The 20884-nt window shown below is 38.5% G+C and overlaps 1 protein-coding gene across 1 annotated transcript in view; it reads left to right on the forward strand.

The window, feature by feature from the left end:
• GFRA1 (GDNF family receptor alpha 1) overlaps nucleotides 1-20884 on the forward strand; it is a 137562-nt gene that overhangs the window by 94154 nt on the left and 22524 nt on the right. Inside the window, exons 5-7 of the mRNA XM_071563376.1 lie at nucleotides 8665-8774; nucleotides 13797-13931; nucleotides 17329-17507. Coding sequence (XP_071419477.1) covers nucleotides 8665-8774; nucleotides 13797-13931; nucleotides 17329-17507 — 424 coding nt within the window. The remainder of the gene's footprint in view (nucleotides 1-8664; nucleotides 8775-13796; nucleotides 13932-17328; nucleotides 17508-20884) is intronic.

Raw genomic sequence — 20884 nt, forward strand, 5'->3', positions numbered from 1 at the left:
AATCTGTTAGAACTGGTGAAGAGAAGATTTGTGTTCCCTTGCTATGTACACTCGGTCACATTTGGCTAACTTGCTCTTTCTGGGGCAAAGAAAGTGTGTAAATATCATGCAGAAGCATTTTCTTTAATAAATCAAAATGTTTTTTTCATTTACCTCAAGCCATGTGTATGCTACAGGCAAGAAGCTGCTCTGTGTTTAATGTGAATAACAGAGCTATTCTATCAAGTCCATTCCCAGTGTACTTCCTCTGACATCAATGACTTCAGTGGATTTATTCCAGGGATGGATTTGGCTATTCCTGTTCTTTGTAGGTAAATCTTCAGGCAGTGCTAATTAAGAGAATGTCAACTGATTTTACCATTCCGTTATGCTGGACTTTGTAAAGGTTATTTATATCATTCTACATCAGAGCCCAGCGAGAGAATATTTCTGGTGGCAGTTCATCTATTAAAATAGCTGGGAGAAAATGTAAGCACTGGAGCTAAAAATAAAACTTTGTTTCTGAACAGAACGAGTGACAGCCACATGCATATTTTCAGATTTTAGCATTTTTATGTTTACTGAAGAGAAGTTGTGTTGCTCCCGTTATGGTATAAGCGCTGCCATGTTTCTGGAGTAACTGCTGTTAAGTGGAAGCCAGATGTAAATGTATCTGCAAAGACTTCTCAGCAGAGGTGGTGGTTGTTTCCTCTGCTTTCATAATCTGCTGGCTTTAAAACAAGTGACACAGAAGAAGTTTTCTGGTGTGTGTTTGCTGTTGAATATAGATTTTCTGTGTGAGCTGACTGTGACCCTTCTCTGTGATTATTAATAGAAGACCTTACATTCATGTTCGTGCTTACATTATATTTGTTCAAGCACATTCTATAAACAATTCAAGCAAGTTTTTCTGTTTTAAAGCACGTATCACGAAGACCTGTGTTCAGTTCAAACCATATAATTTGAATATTCAGTTCATTTTCTTTTGTTCCAATTCAAGCATAAACCACAGGGCTTGTCCTCTCAGTTCCGATGCTCCTTTTTCGGGTTATGAAATGCTGGAGATACATGTAAGTAACTGGCCATTGTGCAGCATTGCAAAATACTCTTCAGAATGGACAGTGCATTTCAGAGCCACCTCTGTACACCCCTGGGTATATCACAGTTCCCTCAGCTCGTGGCCTCACGTTTTTCCTCTGCCTCATGTGTTCATGTTTTTTAGGCAGTGAAGTAAAAAAAAAAGCTCTTAAGACAGCACATCATCCTTAACTGGTAAAAAGGGTTTATTTTCCCATCTTGCACTACAAATCATGCTTTTTTTGTACTATTATTATATATCCATATTACTTCTAAAAGCAAGTAAAACATGCTGAATAAAATCAATGCTCTCTTGGTTTGCTACTGCCAGAATTTTTCGACTTGCTGTTTTATGGGGTTGGTTTGTGGGTGAAAAAAAAATGGGTTCATATAAAAGTGATTCTAATCTGCTTTTATCTGCTATAGTTCTGATTTTATATTTGTTTTCTTACTCCTGAAGCCAGAACAGCATTTAGAGTAGCTCCAGGGTGGGTTTCAACCATGCTGGCTGCCTACAGACCCTGAATGATTGAGTGCAGGGCTACACTGGACACTCTTTCTTTCCTTTAACCACCTCTCTGACAAGGGGTCACGGAGTTGTTTCCTTCAGTAAAGCCACCACACATACCACTGAGTTATTTTCCTTATGCAAAGAGCATCCCTACATAACCTTAGGAAACCTGATGTTCCAGTACATCTACCAACAGGAACATTTCTGGTAAAGAGACAACTTGTACTGTACTTTTAAGATTATTTTCTGTCTCCAAATTCCCAACAGTTTCACGCTTGAGCCAACAATAGTGTATTATAGTTTATTTAAGTGGTTACAGAGAATATTATTGTCATGGATGTCTTCCTCAGGTACTTGGAAGCACATCCTTTCAGTCTGCACTCACAATGTAGTTGTTATTAAACACTGAAGTGTCCCGTGGCATGCTCAAGGACTTGCAGTGGCACTAATTTTCCTTGGTTTACTTTTCAAGAGTGACAGTGATTTTCTTAGGTTACCACCCTGTAATTCAAAGACTCTTCTGTTAGCCCAGCTAATGAAGTGAGAACAACTCTACCTGTAATGCACTAGTTCTTTGCTGAGTAACACACTACCAAGAGACACTGAGGCTTTAAATATGACAGACATTTAGATTTAGAAGCTTCGAATTAAAAAGCATAAAGGAAATGCAATGAAATGAAAGTATACAAATTCATGGTATTTGGAAAGCAGCCAGTGGATTTGTTCATGTTATTGAAGAGCTTTGGTGCAGAGACAGGTAGACTAAATAGAAATCTTACCAGCATTCCCCGATAAAATCACAGAGTGACAGTTCAGCCTGTCATTCTGTAGGAGACTCTGAGAGAAGTGTTTTCTTTGCAGCTGAGAAGACAGAAACACATTATGAATGCTTAAGGTCGATACAAGGAAACAGAGCACAGCAAAACATATTTAATATAGGTTTGATTTCCTGTGGAATGTTTTCCAGATGTTCTCTCAAACAGGCCTCTAAAAAATGATGTGAGCTAGTTTTTCTTGCAAACAGAAAGATAAAATTCTGTTTTGTGTCACAGCATCTGAGAATCACTGTTCTAATTCTCTATTGCATTACCTTACACTCAATCCTTTCACCGTATTTTTTGAAATTGGTTTTATTACACAAAAGGTCAGTAGTATAAAAATGTTTATATAACCCTATTTCAAATAAATCATACTTGTTTGGAATCACATTTGAGCTTAGTAGTTTCCCTTAACCCCAAAGGAGACTTAATATATTAAATTAAAATTACTCTCATACATGATCTTGAGTCACTTAGAGGATTTAATTAACATTGATAAACTATGACATTAGTGTTTTGTTAAGTTCTTTTTGATCTTCTGTAGCAGATACTGTGTAAAAAGACCTCAGTGGTCTCCAGCAGATGACATGAACAAGGGGAAAGGAAAAGACTAACAGAAAATGGTATAGAACTTATTTTGCTTGCACAGAATACAGTAAAGAAATATGGGTGTGGTTTATGTTTATTGTAGAGCGCTTGTTACTCTGAAAAATGAGTTTGTTGATAGAAGAATAGAATACAATCTTCTTACTGGTAGTTTTTAGTATATAGATATGCATAGGTGGAAATGTTTTTCCTTTTGCATGACTCAATTTTTAAGAGGTAGCTCTCCATTTTCTGGGGTACTGTGGAGGTCCAGAAGGTCCCTGGTAAACAAAAAGCATGAGCAGCATATGAGTTGGCAAACATGGTGGGGAACATGGTGCAGAGTCAGCTGGGCAGTTTGGGTTGAGTGTGGGTGCTCATCTGGAGGAACCAGCTTTGTTGGGCTATTGTGTTTGTGCCTGATGCTCTGAGCAAGCATTCCTGATGCTACAAGGCATCTGAATGAATCTTCTGTGGTCTCTGGTGTTTGCTTCTGTATCTAGTTATTCCACAATCCAAATAGGCTGCCTCTGTATAATTGGGGATTGACCATGTTTTGCTTCCAGATGAATAACACAGTTTTTAAAGATAAATTGAATCCAGAATCAAATATTTGCTTGGGTTTAGGCTGCCAGTCTTTTAAAATAACAAAACAGAAGCAGAACCAGATTAAAAAACTAGCTTGTTTCAGTTAGTAGCTGGTATTTGAGGTCCAAAATTCTGTAATGGTTTCTGCCAATTTTGCAAAAGATTTTGATCAGCTCATGAGAGAAACTGCCTTCAATATTCAGCAAACGGTCTGCCATCAGATTTTTACTTTTTCACCCTTCCCCCTTGCCAAAAGGTACAAATGCTGAGCTGGATGTCAGGGTGCATCATGGACTGGGGACTCCCAGGGACAGGCTGGGCTCATCTCACCACCCCAACTAGGGAGCAAGGTAGTCCTGAGTACGTCCCTGGGGACAGGCAGGGACATCAGCCCATGGGCAGACCTGGCTGGGTAGGGCCGGGCTGCGGGACTGGAGACCAAGGTCCTACAGCACTGCTGGGGCAGCAGCTGATGCTTTATGGGGCTGAGTGGGGTTCTGGGCCCCAGACTGGGTGGGGGATGCCCCAGGGGTGGGGAGGAACATCAGTGCCCTCAGGGCCTGGACACTCATTTTTGAGAAGGAGAGTAGCAACCAAAGAGAAACTAACCTTTTGTTGAAAAAATTTAGTGAAGTTGCTGTTTAGTAAATACATGTAAAAGTGACCTCCTAAAGAAAAATGTCAACATTTCTACTTGCTCACAGGTGTTCCACAGTGAGGTGTATTAATGCTACACTGCCCTAGTGTCTTTTAATGAATAGAAGATGGATCAAGGCTACATTACTGAGTGCAAGGAGGATCATCTCTTGTTATGGAGCTGCTCTGTGACTTTTTTTGGTCTCACTGGTTGATAGAGCTGCTTATGTAGCCTTTGCCTTATTTTCTCACTGCCCTGTGTATGAAAGCAAGAGCAAATGAAGTGCTCCTCCAACAATGAAGCCCTTAGTTTGGCCACATACCAAGCCCTCTTCCCTCTAGTGCATCCCAGGAGAAGCAGCACCACCCCAGCTGTACAGGAGCTGTTTGTAACTACGGAGTAGCAGTTGACCCCCACAAAAGAAGAACAAGCACTGGGACTTGTTGTTTTTTCTATAATGGTGCCATTTATCACTATGACACACATTCATTGACTTAGTCTGGGTTTTTTCAGTGTCAGATTTATACTTCTTTTCTGTTTTGAATATTGATGCAGCGCTTCCCTTACGTGACTACACTGCCAAATGGTGTCTAGACGCCAGAGCAGCTTTGACTAATTAGTGTAGTCACCCCAATCTCTCAGCTTTGACATTTACCTACTCTTTATGTTCCTGCTATAAATAGGTACCTAAACTCAAGCAGCAATGTAAAGAGAGGCAGCAGTGAGCATGTCCAGCCTTCACCTAACATGCCTGGGGTGTGCACAGGGGACAGCAGGGTCGCTCCCTGCATTCCTAACAGAGCAAGGAGCTGTAACCACTCAGTTGAGCATCACCTGCATGTGTGTGCAGTCAGCAGGAGGCCTGGACTCAGTGTCTGTCTTGGTCTGAGGATCACCAATGCAAAGGTGAGGCTGAGAAAGAAGATTCCTCTCTTTGCAGGCTTGTGTACCAATAATTCAGTCAGAGAGAATAAGTAAAGTAAGAGAAATCAAGATCTACAATACAGGTACTTGTTGACAAGGACTCTGTTTCATGGAGTTCCTTTCTGATAGGCCATGATTTACACCAGATCCAAACTAAAAATTTGATTTAAAAAATTTCCTGCAACTTCATAATTTTATATCATACTTTTATATATTGCACCAATACTAAAGCTGAGTTGAAAATCTTTAAAGAGGCAGAACTGATAAATATCAAGGATAACTTCAGGATATCAAAGAGCTTTTACAAAACCTTGAGAACAAAAAATAGTAAAAGCCTAATCAATATTGTCTATGCAACAAGCTGTGCTAATATGAAATTAAATTGCCTAAAAAATTATATGCAGATTAAACACAATACTGCTATTAACAAAGCTTATTTGTAAGCAAAATTTGAAAGTTTTGATTTATCCTGCTGAGTATTCGAAGAACCACTATCATAAGGAGAGCAAATTAACTTTGTTTCCATTGTGTTTTTAACTGTTACAAATTATTTTACTGGTGCTAATACAAAGCATTAGAGAATAGCAGGTTTGGGATTTTTTTCCTCTTCTTTCAGAAAGACTGTTTGTTGTTTGAGCAGATTTTCTTTGAATTTGCCAATAGGATTATTCTTACTTTTTCGACTGGTTGTATACAAAATATTTAAAGTAAGCCTCCAGAAGATCTGTGGTTTACTTTGGTGAGATTTTCCAGGTCTAAGATAGGACTAATTTAATTTGTGCGATTTCTGCAAAGGAAAGAAAGTTTATTTTTTATTTTTTCATCCTCCCAGTTAGATGACTTCTGAGTAGTTCCCTTCAGTTGCCTTTTTTAATGGAAAGGAAAGGAAAGAAAATCATTAATGCTGCTGTGCACAGTGAGGATTTTGTGACAGTACTGGAGTTATTTTATAGCAGGTGTAGGTTTGTCTCTTTTTTTATTTCCTCGCCTTAGGTTTATGTCCGGTGGAAATGAATCCACATAAATATCAGCTGTAGTTAACAGCTCAGGAGAGAGCGAGAGCTTTGATCCTATGAAGTTTGGATGAGTCACTAGGGAAGAGGTGCATGATAATGTCCAGGAGTGCTTGGACCAGAGCTGTCTGAACTATATTTGACTTAGGAAAACTTAAATGTGCAACATTGTCAGATCATTACCTTTTATGACCACAAAAATTCTTCAGAAATTCACATAGAAATCAAGCTCTATGCAAAGGAGATCAGGAGAGCAATTTCTAGCCTCCTTTAGGGCTTACAACAAAGAAGTTCTTTAAGCAGACTGGGCAGTAAATGGCTGGTGTTATTCCATAGTTACCAGTCCTTAAAAACATTTAGAGAAGAGGAATGTATTAAATGATCTCTGGACCAATGCACGTAATAACCTAAGGGAGAGCTGGACATTTAAGAACGATGAAATGATTGCAATAAGTGTTCTCAGGATTATCAAGATGGTGATTGTATACTTGCATCTCCAGAAAGATTTATTTGGAGTCAAATAAATAATGGAACTTCAGTCTGAGGAGCTACTTTGTTTAGAAATGCAGAAATGTTGCCCATACAGCAGGCTTGCTCTTTCTACCGTGGCAGAGGTTTTTAATGCTAGAGAGATGTAATGGGCTCTATTCTGTCCTAAACCTGACTTCATCCAGGTATTAGCAGAAGTATAAAAATCCTTGGAAACTGTCAGCTGTCTTTGTTCTCAATTGATCCAAAGGCTGGATTCGAGCCACTATCTTAACTATTGACTGAGAGAGGACTCACTGCAGTGACACAGGGTTTTCTTGCCTGGATTTTCTTCGCGGTGCTGCTCTTTACCCCTTCCCATACTGTGGGACCCATTTCTTCTCAGCCTGTCTCCTGATGGGTGCAGTGTATGTTAAACAGCAAAGCAGAGATTTTCTGTGAATTTAGAATTTCATGTATACATATAGGGCGTCTTGAAGGATTGGTAGAGAGCTTGACTTTTTAAAGCTATGAAAGGCAACTGGGTGCAAATTTCCCTCTCAAGGTTAAGTGGTTAAATAAGGGAAGAGAGGGAATGAAAAGCTTAGAGTTGACTTGTGGCTTGAAGGCAACCATGGATTTGCTGGTGTCAGTACAGCTAGAGAGAGATGGAAATAAAAACAGGCCAAGGCAACAGCTCAGATAAATTCAGGTATAGGCTGCATAGAGTTTATTTATAGGATGCTTTCTCAGACTAAGCCTCTGAACCTTTTGAAGTTTGCTCATGATTACTTTCAGGCCAGTTAATGATGTGTATCCAATCCCATTCTGGGGTAGGTAAAACAATAAAGCAAACAAAGATAATTAGTCTCTGGAGCATGTAAACAAATAAAGTAAATCACTTGCAAATCACTTGTTTCTGCTAACTTTTGTGGTTTTGTTGCAAAACTCAAAAAGAGCATTTACATTGCAAATCTGCATAGTGCTAGAGCAGTCATGAAAATTCAGATTATATTATTTGATTTTGAGAGGGCTTTGCAAAGATCAAGCACCTGATCCTGAGATATTACTGTGGGTTGTTATATGCAAAAGAACATTTGTATACCTATTTCAAAGAAGATCGAAGCAGGGAGGATAAATTTTTTTTTTCATGGAGATAAAGGTCTAAATGACACTCTATAAATAATCAAAAGTCACTGCTGCAAGTTTAAGCCTAAGATGGACAGGAGAGCAACTGTAGGATATGGGACCTTGACCCACCTCATCTCAATGCCTCAAAAATTTCACAGACCTGAATGGGCCCAGTATGCAGCCTTTAAGCACAAATAACCAGAAAGAAATCCTGGCCTTGGTCCTTTTATTTTGTTTTGCAACGTAGTAGTAATCAGTTAATCACAGCACTGCTTCACTCCTAGTCTTAAAGCACCTCCTGTACGTAAGTAGTGCTCTCCTTTTCTCACCCATTCCCTTCTTCTCAGCCCTGGACCCAGCACTCTGGACTTTGGATAAAAGCATGTTTTACAAGAAAAAACAGATTCTCAGTACCATGGCCCTGGAGGGCTGTGGAGATGGTGCCAGCTGGTTGTGCTGCTAGCCCAGTGCAGCCAGCTGGTCCTGCAGCCAGTCCTGAGCAGGGGGAAAGCTCATTCCCTGGAAACTCAGGGCAGTCACAGAGTACAAACATACAGTTTTGTGCAATCAGTAAGACAGGAGAAACTGTGTTCTGACTCCAGTTAGAGTTCAAATCCAGGCAAATGATGATAATCACTCTTTGTGTTTTTGTTCTTGGCATGAAAATGTAGAACATTTCTTTTAGTAAAGGGCAGGCGTTGCCCTGTTGTTCTGTCCCTTTTCACTGTTTTCTTGCACTTTTTTGTTCTTACTTCAGAAATAGACTCTGGAAAGAGATGCATTTTCAAAAGAGACTCTCATCGGCTGAAATGTGCCCAGTACGCATTCGAGTTAAAGAATATTAAGCCTTGTCCAAAAATAAAGAGAGTGTAAAAGGTAAGAATTGCCTGCAGGCTCGATTTTTAAAGATCCACATTTTTCTTCATGTTGCAGATCTCGCCTTGCAGATTTCTTCACAAACTGCCAGCCTGAGTCACGCTCTGTTAGCAGCTGTCTGAAGGAGAACTATGCTGACTGCCTGCTCGCTTACTCGGGGCTCATTGGTAAGCAGACACGGGAGGGGGGGCTTGCTCGGTCTGACAAAAACACCCAAACCACTTTCTGAAGGCCCACATGAAATAAAAACTGGAATATAGTACTGTACAATATGGTACTAGACCAAATTCTCCACCCACGTGTATTGGCCCTGTTTTACCTTACAGAAATTTCTGGGGTAAGTTTGTACGTTGCAAGAAGATTAAGGATGGAAGTTGAGGACAGAAAGGTGCTTGAATTTGAAATAAATTCAAGCTTAAAAAGTAAAGCTTATTAAGATGGTTGAACTTGGACAGGACCGAAGAGCAGGAAGTTAAAAGGAGCTAGTGTAATTGCAGCTTGGTTGATTTTGCAGCTGTCATCACAAGGTTGGGTAAAATACCTCCTGGTCTTCAGGGAAAGTTTACAGGACATTTGAGGTATGAAACAATCAATTCAGCCTCATTTCACTTCCAGCTCTTTCCATGATATCCTTCTGTCCACTCTAAATGATTTCTGAGATGCCTGTCAGTGAGATGAACAGGGACCAAATCTCTCTTCTGAAGTCCTCTTCCCTCCCCAACAGAATTATTTTCATTTGTTGTCACCTTCCTGACTGTCAGCAGGCCCAGGGATGCCCTTTTGGAAGCCACATTCCATATGCCACACGCAGTATTTGAGAGAGATCACGTTAGGAAGCCAAATGTGTTGTAGAAATATCATAGTTGGGCAATAAATAATAAGTGAATGTCAAAACTCTGAAACAAACAAAATTTTAAAGGCCACCAGATAAGATATTTTTAAGCTTACAGCCTGCACCTGCTGTGATGCAGTAATATCCCCTTCTGCTGGGCATGAAGGTGCCAGCTGAGACCCTGAAGCTGATCCTGCTGTTAAATAAATGTCTCTGGAGATAATATCAAACCCAAACTATTTCTAAAATAGGTTGGGTTTGCTGAGAAATGACTGAAAGCTGCATTCAGTGGCTTATTGTTAATCATTCTTACTACTCTAGCAACTGAGAAGTGAGGCAAGTCCATGTGGCAATGGGTAGACCAAGATGTGATGGCTTCAAAAGATATGCTGCTGAAGAGATTGGGACAGTATGCAAAGGGTCTAACATAGGAACAGTTATGACAGAATGTCATTTGACTCTGAAACAGAATTGAATAGCCTTGAAATCTGATCTAGTCAATGAGATTAAAAAGTCTGGCTGCTGGCAAGGAGTAACTGTTACTAATAGATACTTCTGGGTAAGAGCTGCCAAGAAGTTCTTGCTGGACTTGGGGAATTTGGCAGTTTTGTTGGTTTCATTTTTCAGTTTAACCCCAAAGGTGACCCAGTTCTATAGTCAGGTGTTTCTGTGTTACTGTGGGTGACCGTGCTGCAAAACGCTGTCACACATCAAAAATGTGGAATGGATCCCTAAGGGGCTAAAATCAAAAGGAGATCTAGTTTTCAAAGGGAAAAAATAAACATTTTTCTTCCTTCCTGCTAGTCCCTAGAGACATGCAAAAGAGGAACTGAGTAGTGTTACGAGAGCTTTTGCTTCTTGGTAGTGATTATGTTAAACCAAGAAAATTACCAAAACAAGTTTCGTGTGCTGAAGCAGTAAATTCCTGCTTCTGATAGCAATCTGATATAAAATTGGAGTAAATCATGTGAATACCATCACATTTGTAAGATTCTGAGATAGAGGTATAATCTTTCAAATGTTTTCTTAGTGTATATAATACACAGGAGGAAGAGATAGGCTGTGGGTAAGGGGCTGTCACAGATTCCCTCATTCATCAGAATTCACAATCTTGTTTTAATTGAGGCAAAATATTTTTTCATTAAAATATGATTTCAGTTAACCATTTTATTAAATGTATCAAGAATTGCACATCCGTAGAGTTTGTTCAGGAAATTGAAGATTCTTAATGGAAGGTACAGTGGATGTGAGTCTCTTGTCACATACAGGGATGTGAATGAGAGTTCACTGAAATAAGTGAAATCCCACCTAAATTGAATGACTTAGTGGAAATAGAGTCAGGCACAGTTTTTGTATGAGGTGCTTTATCAATTTAATGCAGAATAGACTATAGAGGGTGCTTTAAGGTTTGCATCAGGGTGTTAGGCATATAATTTTAAAGGTATGTATATTTTACAGGAATTTTGAAAACCCGAATTCATTACTTTAGGCTCCTTGTTGTAGTATAGGGATAAAATTAACATTCTTTTTGAAAATTAACAGCAAAATATGAAAAATTAAATGTAAAAGGAGACTTGGATAGCCATGTTTGAGATTCAGTGCTTTGGTTACAGCCTAAGCCATCTGGACCTGTCTGCACTCCCACATCAATTAAGTTTGCTCTAACTGTGGACTTCAAGATCTGCTTTAGCATTCACTTTCTGACACATTTTCCCTTGTCTTGAGTGAAATCCACCTATTTTTTCTGGCATTTTCAGGAATTCCATGAGAGTTTGTGTGAATAACTGGAGTCACCATTCATCTGCCCCTTCTTAATTGTCCCTAACCTGAGCAACCTTTTGGCTGTGTTCAGGTCAATTCTGCTTTTGTCTAAAATATGGATATCTGACTGCCTTGGAGACCATCACAGAGCTATTTGATACACAGAGCTCAGAAAACCAAGCATGTCCTATTTTACTGCCAACCACCATGGTTTCTCTGATCTCTAGTGTCCTTCAGCCGAATTTCCAAGATGCCAGCTAGCAGGGCTGGGGGGAAGGGGAAGGCACACACATTGCAGGGAAAAAAGCAAATCCACCCCAGGAAGCCAAGCATATAATCCGCTTGGGTTCACATCTGCCCCCAGGTTTAAATGACAGACTGATTTTCTACTAGCTGCTCTTTCAGCCACTCTGGTTTTGCTGGATGTACAGTTTGTGTGCTGTGTACACACTTTCCTTGTCCTGCCTTTCCTGTATTCATCAACCCTAATTGTACCTCAGTATCTGTTACACTTTTAACCCCTGTCTTGACCCATTTTAATTACCTTATTACCTCTTTGTGATAAGAAAGTCTTACCTCAGTGACCTTTTTAATTTCCTCAATACTTTTCTTTTTTTTTTAACCCTTCTCTAAGCATTGGCTAATTAGAATTTATTTTTTCATCCTGTTTTCTTTCAATTTGCAAAATCCTCTCAATTTACATTTTCTCTCACTTCTTTTCAGGTCATGTTGCATGGCTGAAATAGTGTACTGAACCATCAAAAGGATAAGGGACAGACATTTTAATAGGTTTTCTTTTAATTTAACATCATTCCTTTTCTTATTTATCTGCTTTGCAGTTTTCATTAATGATGCAAATGATATTTGCCTATTTTGCTAACTTCTCTACCTTCATTTAATAAATTTTGAACTGTGCTATTTACTCATGTGCTAATCTCATGTAGGATTTGATCAACTATTACTATGCAACTATGTGTTAGAAGGTGAAGTAGACAAAGGGACTGCAGTCTAATTTTAAGAACATCCAAAAAAAAATGCTTTTTGTGAGCTTGGCAATGGGACTGCATTCATTTTCATATACATTACTGCCTTTCTCAGGCCTGCCCTACTCTGTTCTCCTTTGTCTCCCACATCATATCTGAAGCAGTTTGCATGTTGATTTGTTCAGTTCCCAGCACTGCCTTGGTGACTGAGAGGCTGTTTGACATCAGTCTGTGATTTGTGTTATTTCTAATGTTCCTTTTTTAGCTTCATGTTTGATAGCCCTTTCCCGTGTGTTATTGCAGACTATTGGACCCTGGACCAAATTTCCTCTGCTAGGGTACACTTTGTGTCTCTAACATTTGTCCTTCGTCTATTCCATCTTCTTAATGACCACTTTGATGTCAGTTTTGAGGAGATGTGATCACATTTCCTCATGATATATAACCTGTCCTAGAATTGCAGATTATCAAGTGAGGAACATGTTCCCTGAAAAACCTGACAGCAGTATAGGTCTGGAATACCTTCACCTTTTTATTTCATTTTTCTTTTTTGGTCAGACAAATAAAATAAAGGTTAAAACTTCTCAATCCTTAGAGAATTTTGAAATATCTGACCTGCTGGAGTGATGCTTTCAGTGAGACTAGTGGCTTCAGCAAGTGCTGATAAGTTTCTCGATCCAGATGAGTGCTGAACAGTTGCTGTACATCTTTTAGGACATCAAATACCTTGTTTGGCTTCACTTCATTCTTGGTAGCCTTGAGTTGACATATAAATGTGAGAATATTTACCCAACAATTTGTAACCAAGTTAGAATGACCCTGTCGTTGGAAGTTGTTGACAATATTTAGGAAATAATCGCTGTACTGAAGAAGCAGTGAGACAGCAAGATTAATAGTAATTTATTACCTGCAAAAAATCTGCTGTTACCTTTTCATGCACACTGGGTTTTGCTCTGTTCATCACCATAACCCACTCTCTTGGCAGGTTGCTAATGAGCACCCTGGAGTTAACACTTCTCCAAGACGTATTAGGGCTCCCCTCAGCATGACTTGTGTTCTCCTTGCTCATGCATTTCAGAAATGTTTTTTCAGGCTGGTTGCAGACTCAACAGGGAAGCACAGCCATTTATTTGCAGATAGAATTAAAAGGAGAAAAAACACAGGTGAGGAAGAAAAATCAGATTTTTAGAGCACAACTCTTAAGGACACAGGTCCATATGTGTTTTAATTTGGCAACAGAGCCCTTTAAAGAGGTGCTCACCTTCTCCCACTACTTTGCCGTGGTTTTCTACCTCTCAGTTCTGCTGATTCAGCTCTCTCTGGGAATCCTTTTTGGAGAGGAGAAGTGAGTCTTTAATGTGTGAGTTGTGTTACAGACCCCAGAGTGATTGCATTCAAACATCCCAGGGTGTGAACTGCGGCACGGGGCTGGGCGTGGAAGAGTGGAGGGAGCCAGAACCACTGAGTCGGGAGGTCAGAGCCCTGCTGTGGGTCTGTGTTGTGATTCCAACCCCAAATACTTGACTTACCGAGTGCTGTTTGCTTTCTTCTTAGGGTAGAAAGAATATTTCAGTGCAAAGCTTGCTCACAGTACTGTGTTTCACTCTTAACAGGCACCGTGATGACACCAAACTACATAGACTCCAACAGTCTCAGTGTTGCCCCGTGGTGCGACTGCAGCAACAGTGGTAATGACATAGATGAATGCCAGAAGTTCCTGAATTTCTTCCAGGACAACATATGCCTTAGTGAGTACAAAATTAGATGTCCTTTAATGTGTTTCAGGATGTTTTCTGAATTTTTTTTCCCGTTTAACTGTGTTGGGATACATCAAGGCCATCTCTTTGCACTCTAAGCATGGTTCTGTAGTAGGTGTAAAAATTAAAAGAACAGCCAAATACTCCTGATACTGTGGTCTGTAGCCAAGACTGTGAACATGACAAGCTCCTGGAAAAAAATGCAAATAGCAAAGTTGTAGGTATTGAAATATGTTTACATCACAGGTCATATTTGGGCCCTAACAGTCAGGCAGCATCTTTACCAAAAAATTGCAGCACCTGGGGGGTTTCTGTATATTTTAAGAACTTCATATAAAACTGACCTGTGGTTTATGATATGAAGGATTTGCTGTAGGTAAGTATAAATTGGATTGTGCTTGCATTTTATTGCCAACTCCATTTTTTTAGGATATTTGATCTCTCATGTCTGGTTTTAACACAAGCCTGGATGGTAACTATTTTAAAGATTTGTTAAATTACTGATTTTTTTTTCTTCCTGTCAGACTCACTTCCAAATTAAGGACTATTATAAATTTCAAAATGGCTCAGTAGAGTCGATTTTGGCAGGTTCTCTTTTCAAATTTCCTGTCTGCCTGGAGCAGCATAATTGGATGATGTGGAGTGTGCATCAGAGTTTTAATTCCAGATAAATGAGGAGACCAAAAGAGCTTGGCTTCCCTAGCCTAGCAGAACAGAAGTTGAAAGGATACGTGGTTGTCCTCAGAAATTGCATTAGAGGGGGAACCCCAGGGAGGGAGAAGGATTACTTCACCTAAAGGACAGTGTTGGCCTAAGATCAAAAAGGGAGATATTTGCCATACATATTTAGGCTCAAAATTGGAAGACTTTTAACCATCATACTAAAGTTAAGAAATAGACTTCCAGCAGGAGTTTCAAGGGTAAAAGTGGATTTAAAAGTCATATTTCATGAGGTTATGCAAAGAAGAATACATCATTGTTTTTTTCAAAAACAGTAAATGAGCCCAATGATCCAGATTGTCCCATCCAGCCCTACAGACTTGAGCTAATGCAGAGTTCAGTCTGTACTTTAGTACAGGATCTGAAATCTCCATTGGCAGCTTCTCAAGAGGCAGCATTGTGGTGAAGGCAAGGGGAGCTTTGTGTGCAAACACCCAAGTTACTGAGTGGTACACTATTTATTATGCTTTGGAAGAATTAATCAATTACTCAAGATTATTTAACAAATAGAAAAAGAGAAAAGAGTTCAAACTATGATGGGGCAAAGTTTAATAATATACCATCAGATCTTCTTCAGGCGCAGTGGAGGTGCCATTTATACCTATTGTAATACCTCAGATTGTGTTCACTGGTGAATGTATTAATTTCCAGTGTTACAGGTTCCTTTTAGAACATAAAGACAGAGTGATTCCTTGTCCTTTCTTTAGCCATCAGTACAAAGCATTAATGAAGACAAATCAAAGACAGTAGAGGTTACTGTGAGACAAATTATAGTCATTCTAGCTGCAAGTGATATCTTGCTCATGAAGAAATTAAAGATATTTCTAGTTTAATGCAAAGTCTTTCTTTTATGTAGAATGCGAAAAGGTTTTTTGTTTGTTTGTTTGGCTTTTTGGTTCTGTTTTTTAAACTTTTATTAACATTAGTGGACCTTCCTCTGCCTGGAGAAAATGTCCTTAAAATCCTTCCCACTTCTTCCTTTAGACAAAATAAAAATTGCCTTTTCATGATGGGGAGAAACTTGGAATTTCTTGCTAGTCTGTTTTGCTAAAGTATGCTTCCCATTCAAAATGGCAAATAAAGCAGTTATTTGGGACACTTACAGTAATGTGGAAAAGCTAACTGAAATGTTTATTGAAAAATCCATTCCATTATTTATGCAAAGTGAATTTCTTTATCCCAGCAATTTCCTACAGAATATGGGTGAATATCAGAACTGTAAAATTGGCCCAATTTCCAGTTTAATAGGACCCAAATAAGTTATATACCACTTCAGAATTTTGTCTGTATATTGCCTTGCTTGTACTTCTCTTGGAAGATGGAAGTTTTATGGGCAATACTACAGTGTTCCTGACTGCTACCTCTCAAGTTAGGCTTTGGTCAGTTATAAATTCTGGAAATCCATCTTGAGACATTTTGATACTACTCTGGAAGTGAATACTCTGACATTCATTTGCAGAATGAATTTACTGGAATTCCTGCTGAACTGAATGGGATTCAGTATATTTTCCCACCTGTTCAAAGGATTTGTTCACACCTGCCTGTGAATTAGTTAATAAAAATTACTGAAGGGACTTCTATTAGAGAGGACATCTATTTGAAGACTAATTATAAAGATCATGTGTTACTTAGAACATTGGAAGAATTGCATGTATTTCTGTGACCCTTCTGGCAATAGAGGAAACAGAGAGTTACTGTCAATTAGGAAATCTTAGGAAGATACTGCTTTATATATTCCCTTTTTCTGCAAAACCCGAGAAAACCTAACATTTCACTCTTCCTTCTTTGTCTTCATTAACCCGGGTGATTCTGGTGCATTTTACAAATTCTTCTCTTTGCAAGCTGGAGATCTAAGAACTAGTATCAGAATAAACTACATCTTTTTCAGTTGAAAATTAAATGTAAATTATTTTATAAGGCAAGGAATGCCACTGAGAAGAAGTACTAATAACTTCCACATATTAGTCCCCAGTGAAATTGTTTGATTTCTTGTACAAAGAATTTGAAATAAGAAATCCCCAAATCCATGTTGAATCCCCAAAGACCTGATTAAAAATTGTTTTTCTATTTGTTTATAAAAACTCCAACCAATTTGCTCTTGCTATAAACACACTCTTTAATCCCGTGAAACTGTGATAAGCTTTTTAACTTTTATATTCTAAAGTTTTAGTTTAAGCATGTTTCCTTCACCTAATTATGCAGATTTTGATTGAAAACTGTAAGGAAAAGATTATCTTGGTTAAACTATTTTGTAGTTATGGGCATATTAGCTTTACTACAACAAGCTGTAGAAATAAGTATTTTGCCTGTTCTCTGTTTTCAGTTGTTAAAATCACCTGCCTGAATTAGGATGTGACATTCAAACTGTATTTTAAATCCTCAAAGTAAATTTTTGAGGCTTTTGGATGGTAACAAATATGATTATGGTAAGTCCTAGAGCGTCTGTCAAGAATTACTGGAAACATCACAAAGAAGAGGCTGCACCAGATAATTGCAACCCCAGACTGTGAATTCATGTTTCAGATAGGTTCAAAACTAAGACACATTTTTCAGCATAAAAATTGAGTTTCTACAAATACACATTGCAATGTAATAGTTATAATAATAATAAAAAAACAACAATTTTTTTTTTAGAAATAGAAAATTGCCTGTGGATTTTTTTTTACAGAAAATGCAATTCAGGCCTTTGGCAATGGTACTGATGTGAATGTCTGGCAGCCAATCCTACCAGTCCAGACCACCACAGCCACAACTACAACAGCTTCCAGACTTAAAAACACAGGCTCAGAGACTATCAACAATGAAATACCCTCCCACAATGATTCACCAGCATGTGCAAACCTGCAGGTAAGAGAGTTTTGTACTTGTTTCAGTGCATAAATGAAAGTTCTTCACAGATACCTGTAGTCTCCCACTGCCTAAGTGGATGGCTGCTTAAATTGGAATATTTGTTTATTCCCATGTTGTAGTTACAGGCTGTGTATATTGTCAACTATCAGACACTCTTACTTTATATCAGAAACATGCATATCTCAGAGTGAACTTCGCTGCCTCGCTAACTTAGAAATAGGGAGTAGTATTTAATTTCTTATCACAGGTTTGAATATGAATGTGGAACTCTCCAAATCCTGCCAGGATGTGTCAGATTAAATTAATCCTCTGAGTAATCTAAATTCAGAAGGAACCTTCAGTATGAACTAGTATGTTCTGCTGCCTTCTTTCCTGTGTTATTTGGAATAAAATCAAGAGGTTTTTTGGCTGAGTAGGTTTGGATATTAGAAAATGTGTGATGAAGAAGCTGGGCAAAGACAGAAACTGTTTTGAATGAGACACTCCCCTGAACTGGGGTTGAGGTGTGATGTGATTTTGGCCAATGGCTGTAACAATTTTCTTTGACACTTCCATTAGGCTATTCATGGTGTATCATTGATTCTGGATTTAAAGAGGTTCTTCACTTGCTGAAGTCAGTATATGCAACTCTTAGAAAGTCTGAAGAACTTGGACGGGAGGCAACATCAAGGCAGGAAAGAGGAATTGCAAGGAATTGTACTAAAGCAGGAATTGTACGAAGAAACATCCTTAGGCCTGGTTAGAATCTGGGACTATAAAAATTTCTGGTGATTTAAATGCAAAATTAGGTCAGGGATAGATCAGCTTGTCTGTTTAAACATTTCTGTCTTTACAGGAGGAATATTGCTATATGACACAATAAGTGTCCAAGTTTTAAGGTCTTATCTGATAGTAAGATAAATTTTTCTGAATTTCCAAACTTTCCCACTCTTGTAGCATTGACTTTTCACTTCCTCATAAAAAATTGATTCTGTAGTCTTCATATTAAACTGTATCAAAGTTTCCATGTGCACTGAAATGGAAAGTTTTATTCCTTGCAAATGTGTTCTTAATTTTTCCTGCACCACTCTCTCACCTTCATCCTTTTCCAGTTCCTGCATCTATTTTGCATTGGCAAATTGTATATGAATCGACATCAGGGGAATTTCATGGTCACAAAGTATTGGGGGTTAATGGTAGATGTTTTGAGTTTAGGTACTTGTGGTTTTGTTCTGTTTTTCATATCTGTGCACTCATTTAAGCTTTGTAAGTTATTGATTAGAGAGATAGTTGTAGGCATATGTTGATATATGAAATAGTCATTTGACCAAGTAGAATATACTGAAAGAAATGCAAACTTTTATACTTGAAGCTTGGAATATCTTGCATTTAGAACAAGACCTTGATGGGATATCATTGACACAATTCATGTTATATTAAAAAGTTGGTTTATGGGAGAGATCACATTTCCTTCAGTGTTTGTACAGTCCCCTATAGAGTAAGGCCACCAGATGCTACCAAAATACACATAATAAATAAAGAACTGAAGAAATGGCAAGTCATCACAAATCCCACTGGACTGACTTCAATTAGCAAATTTCCTAAAGCCTAAATAGATGTTCTTTTGTTTTGAAAATGAACTAAATTCTTCCCTGTCCTTCCTCCTGTTACTCTGGCGTTTGGAAGTGTCATCCCACATGAGTTTCTCAGCACTGTTTTAAAGCTGTGCTGTGACTCAAGTGTACCCCTGATGTACTTGACACAAGAACTGAAGGTCCGTAGGAAAAACAGCTGTCTTGAAATAAATGATCTCTGCTGGTTTGTAGAAAGTATAGATAAGTCTGCACTAAAAGGTCACTGAAGTTATGTGAATGAAGCAGTTTTATTCCTGTGAAGTACAACATTCCCATGCTTACTACTTCCTTCTGTCAGAACTGAAACACAAAGAACAAAGCTCTAATATTTTAATGTATTTTTCAAAAAAAAACAACTCATGAATAGAGCCAAAACAAGCCCACAGCTTTTTAAAAGGAAACCTGTGTTTTCTGGACAGTATGGTGCCACTTTGAATGTGAGACTTAAACCTTGATGCAAATTTTACGAAAGAACTGAGGCATTCATATCACACTTGGAGAAGGGTATTCATTCCAAGGCTCTCCTCCCATGAAAAATATGCCTTTGTAGTATTTTCAAAACATGAACTGGTGCGACCAAAAGCAATCTGAAGGGCTTTTTTGTATGATTAGCAGTCGAGCTGAAAGGTTTCAAAAAGGCAGTATAGCCTAAACATTGTGAAAAGTCGAATTAAAAGCATTAGTCTCAGCACAAAAAGACAGTGGCAGGGAAGGGGATAAGGATGTGATCACTGAGATGCTGCAAGGCTGCATATTCTAGTTAGGGGGTTTAAAATACAGGGAAGGAAGAAATAGCAGGAAGTGATTGATTATTATGATATGCCATAGAAATGAACAAATACCAACCTCCTGGGATTGTAAAATACAGGGCACTAACCCAACTGGCCAAGGGCATCACTGACTGAGCAATTCTTGATACATTTCTTTCTTACTTGTTCAAAATGGTTGTATGAAAAGCAAGGGTGAAGTGATGGTTTTGTCTCTGTGCCATGTTCTGCACATGCAAACCTGACAGTTGGAAGGATTGTGATTGCTTAAAGAGAATACAAGATACTCTTTGTTTACCTGTACTCAATTTTTATTTCAAATACCTCTTATAGATTTAGACTTTTAAACAGTGTTTGTTTCAGTGATGCTGTTTAAAAGTTGTTCATCATTTCAGCTTACCATTGCTATGAGAATTGGCAGTTCTCCTATCATGGAGTATGTTTGTATTTCAAACTGATACAGCAAAATGTTTTTCCTGCTATATGCTTACTTCATGTTTGCATATGTTTGCATTGTGTAATATGCTCTTTCTTCTGTCCCTAAATTAAATCAACACTCCATCTTTGCCAGGAGGATGCTTAATTTTGTCATGCATCCTATTAACCCTTTCATAAACCTGGCTTTGAACAAAGTTTGCTAAACACAGAGAGTAAGTAGTAGTTGGTTTTATACAAAATGCTAAATCCAAGTATATTTGAGGTGCTTGACATCTTGCCAAGGATCCTCAGCACTACATGAAAGTGATGTATAAAATATTGTGAACAAAATGGAAGATGAATGCCAACAGCATGCTCCTTATACAGGCATATTTTATTAAGTAATTGCCAACAGTATCTTTTTTTCAGATAGCTGCACTCTAATGTTTGCTATTTAACTGACATATATGTTAATCCTTCATTTTCAGTCATAACTCGCAATCATTATGGCAGTCAAAAAATGGTTATGGTGGTTCAGTCTCATGTTCTACCCCCACCGCCTGAACCATCATGTTGG

The sequence above is a fragment of the Pithys albifrons genome, chromosome 9, assembly GCF_047495875.1.
Source record: "Pithys albifrons albifrons isolate INPA30051 chromosome 9, PitAlb_v1, whole genome shotgun sequence".
NCBI classification, from domain to species: domain Eukaryota; kingdom Metazoa; phylum Chordata; class Aves; order Passeriformes; family Thamnophilidae; genus Pithys; species Pithys albifrons.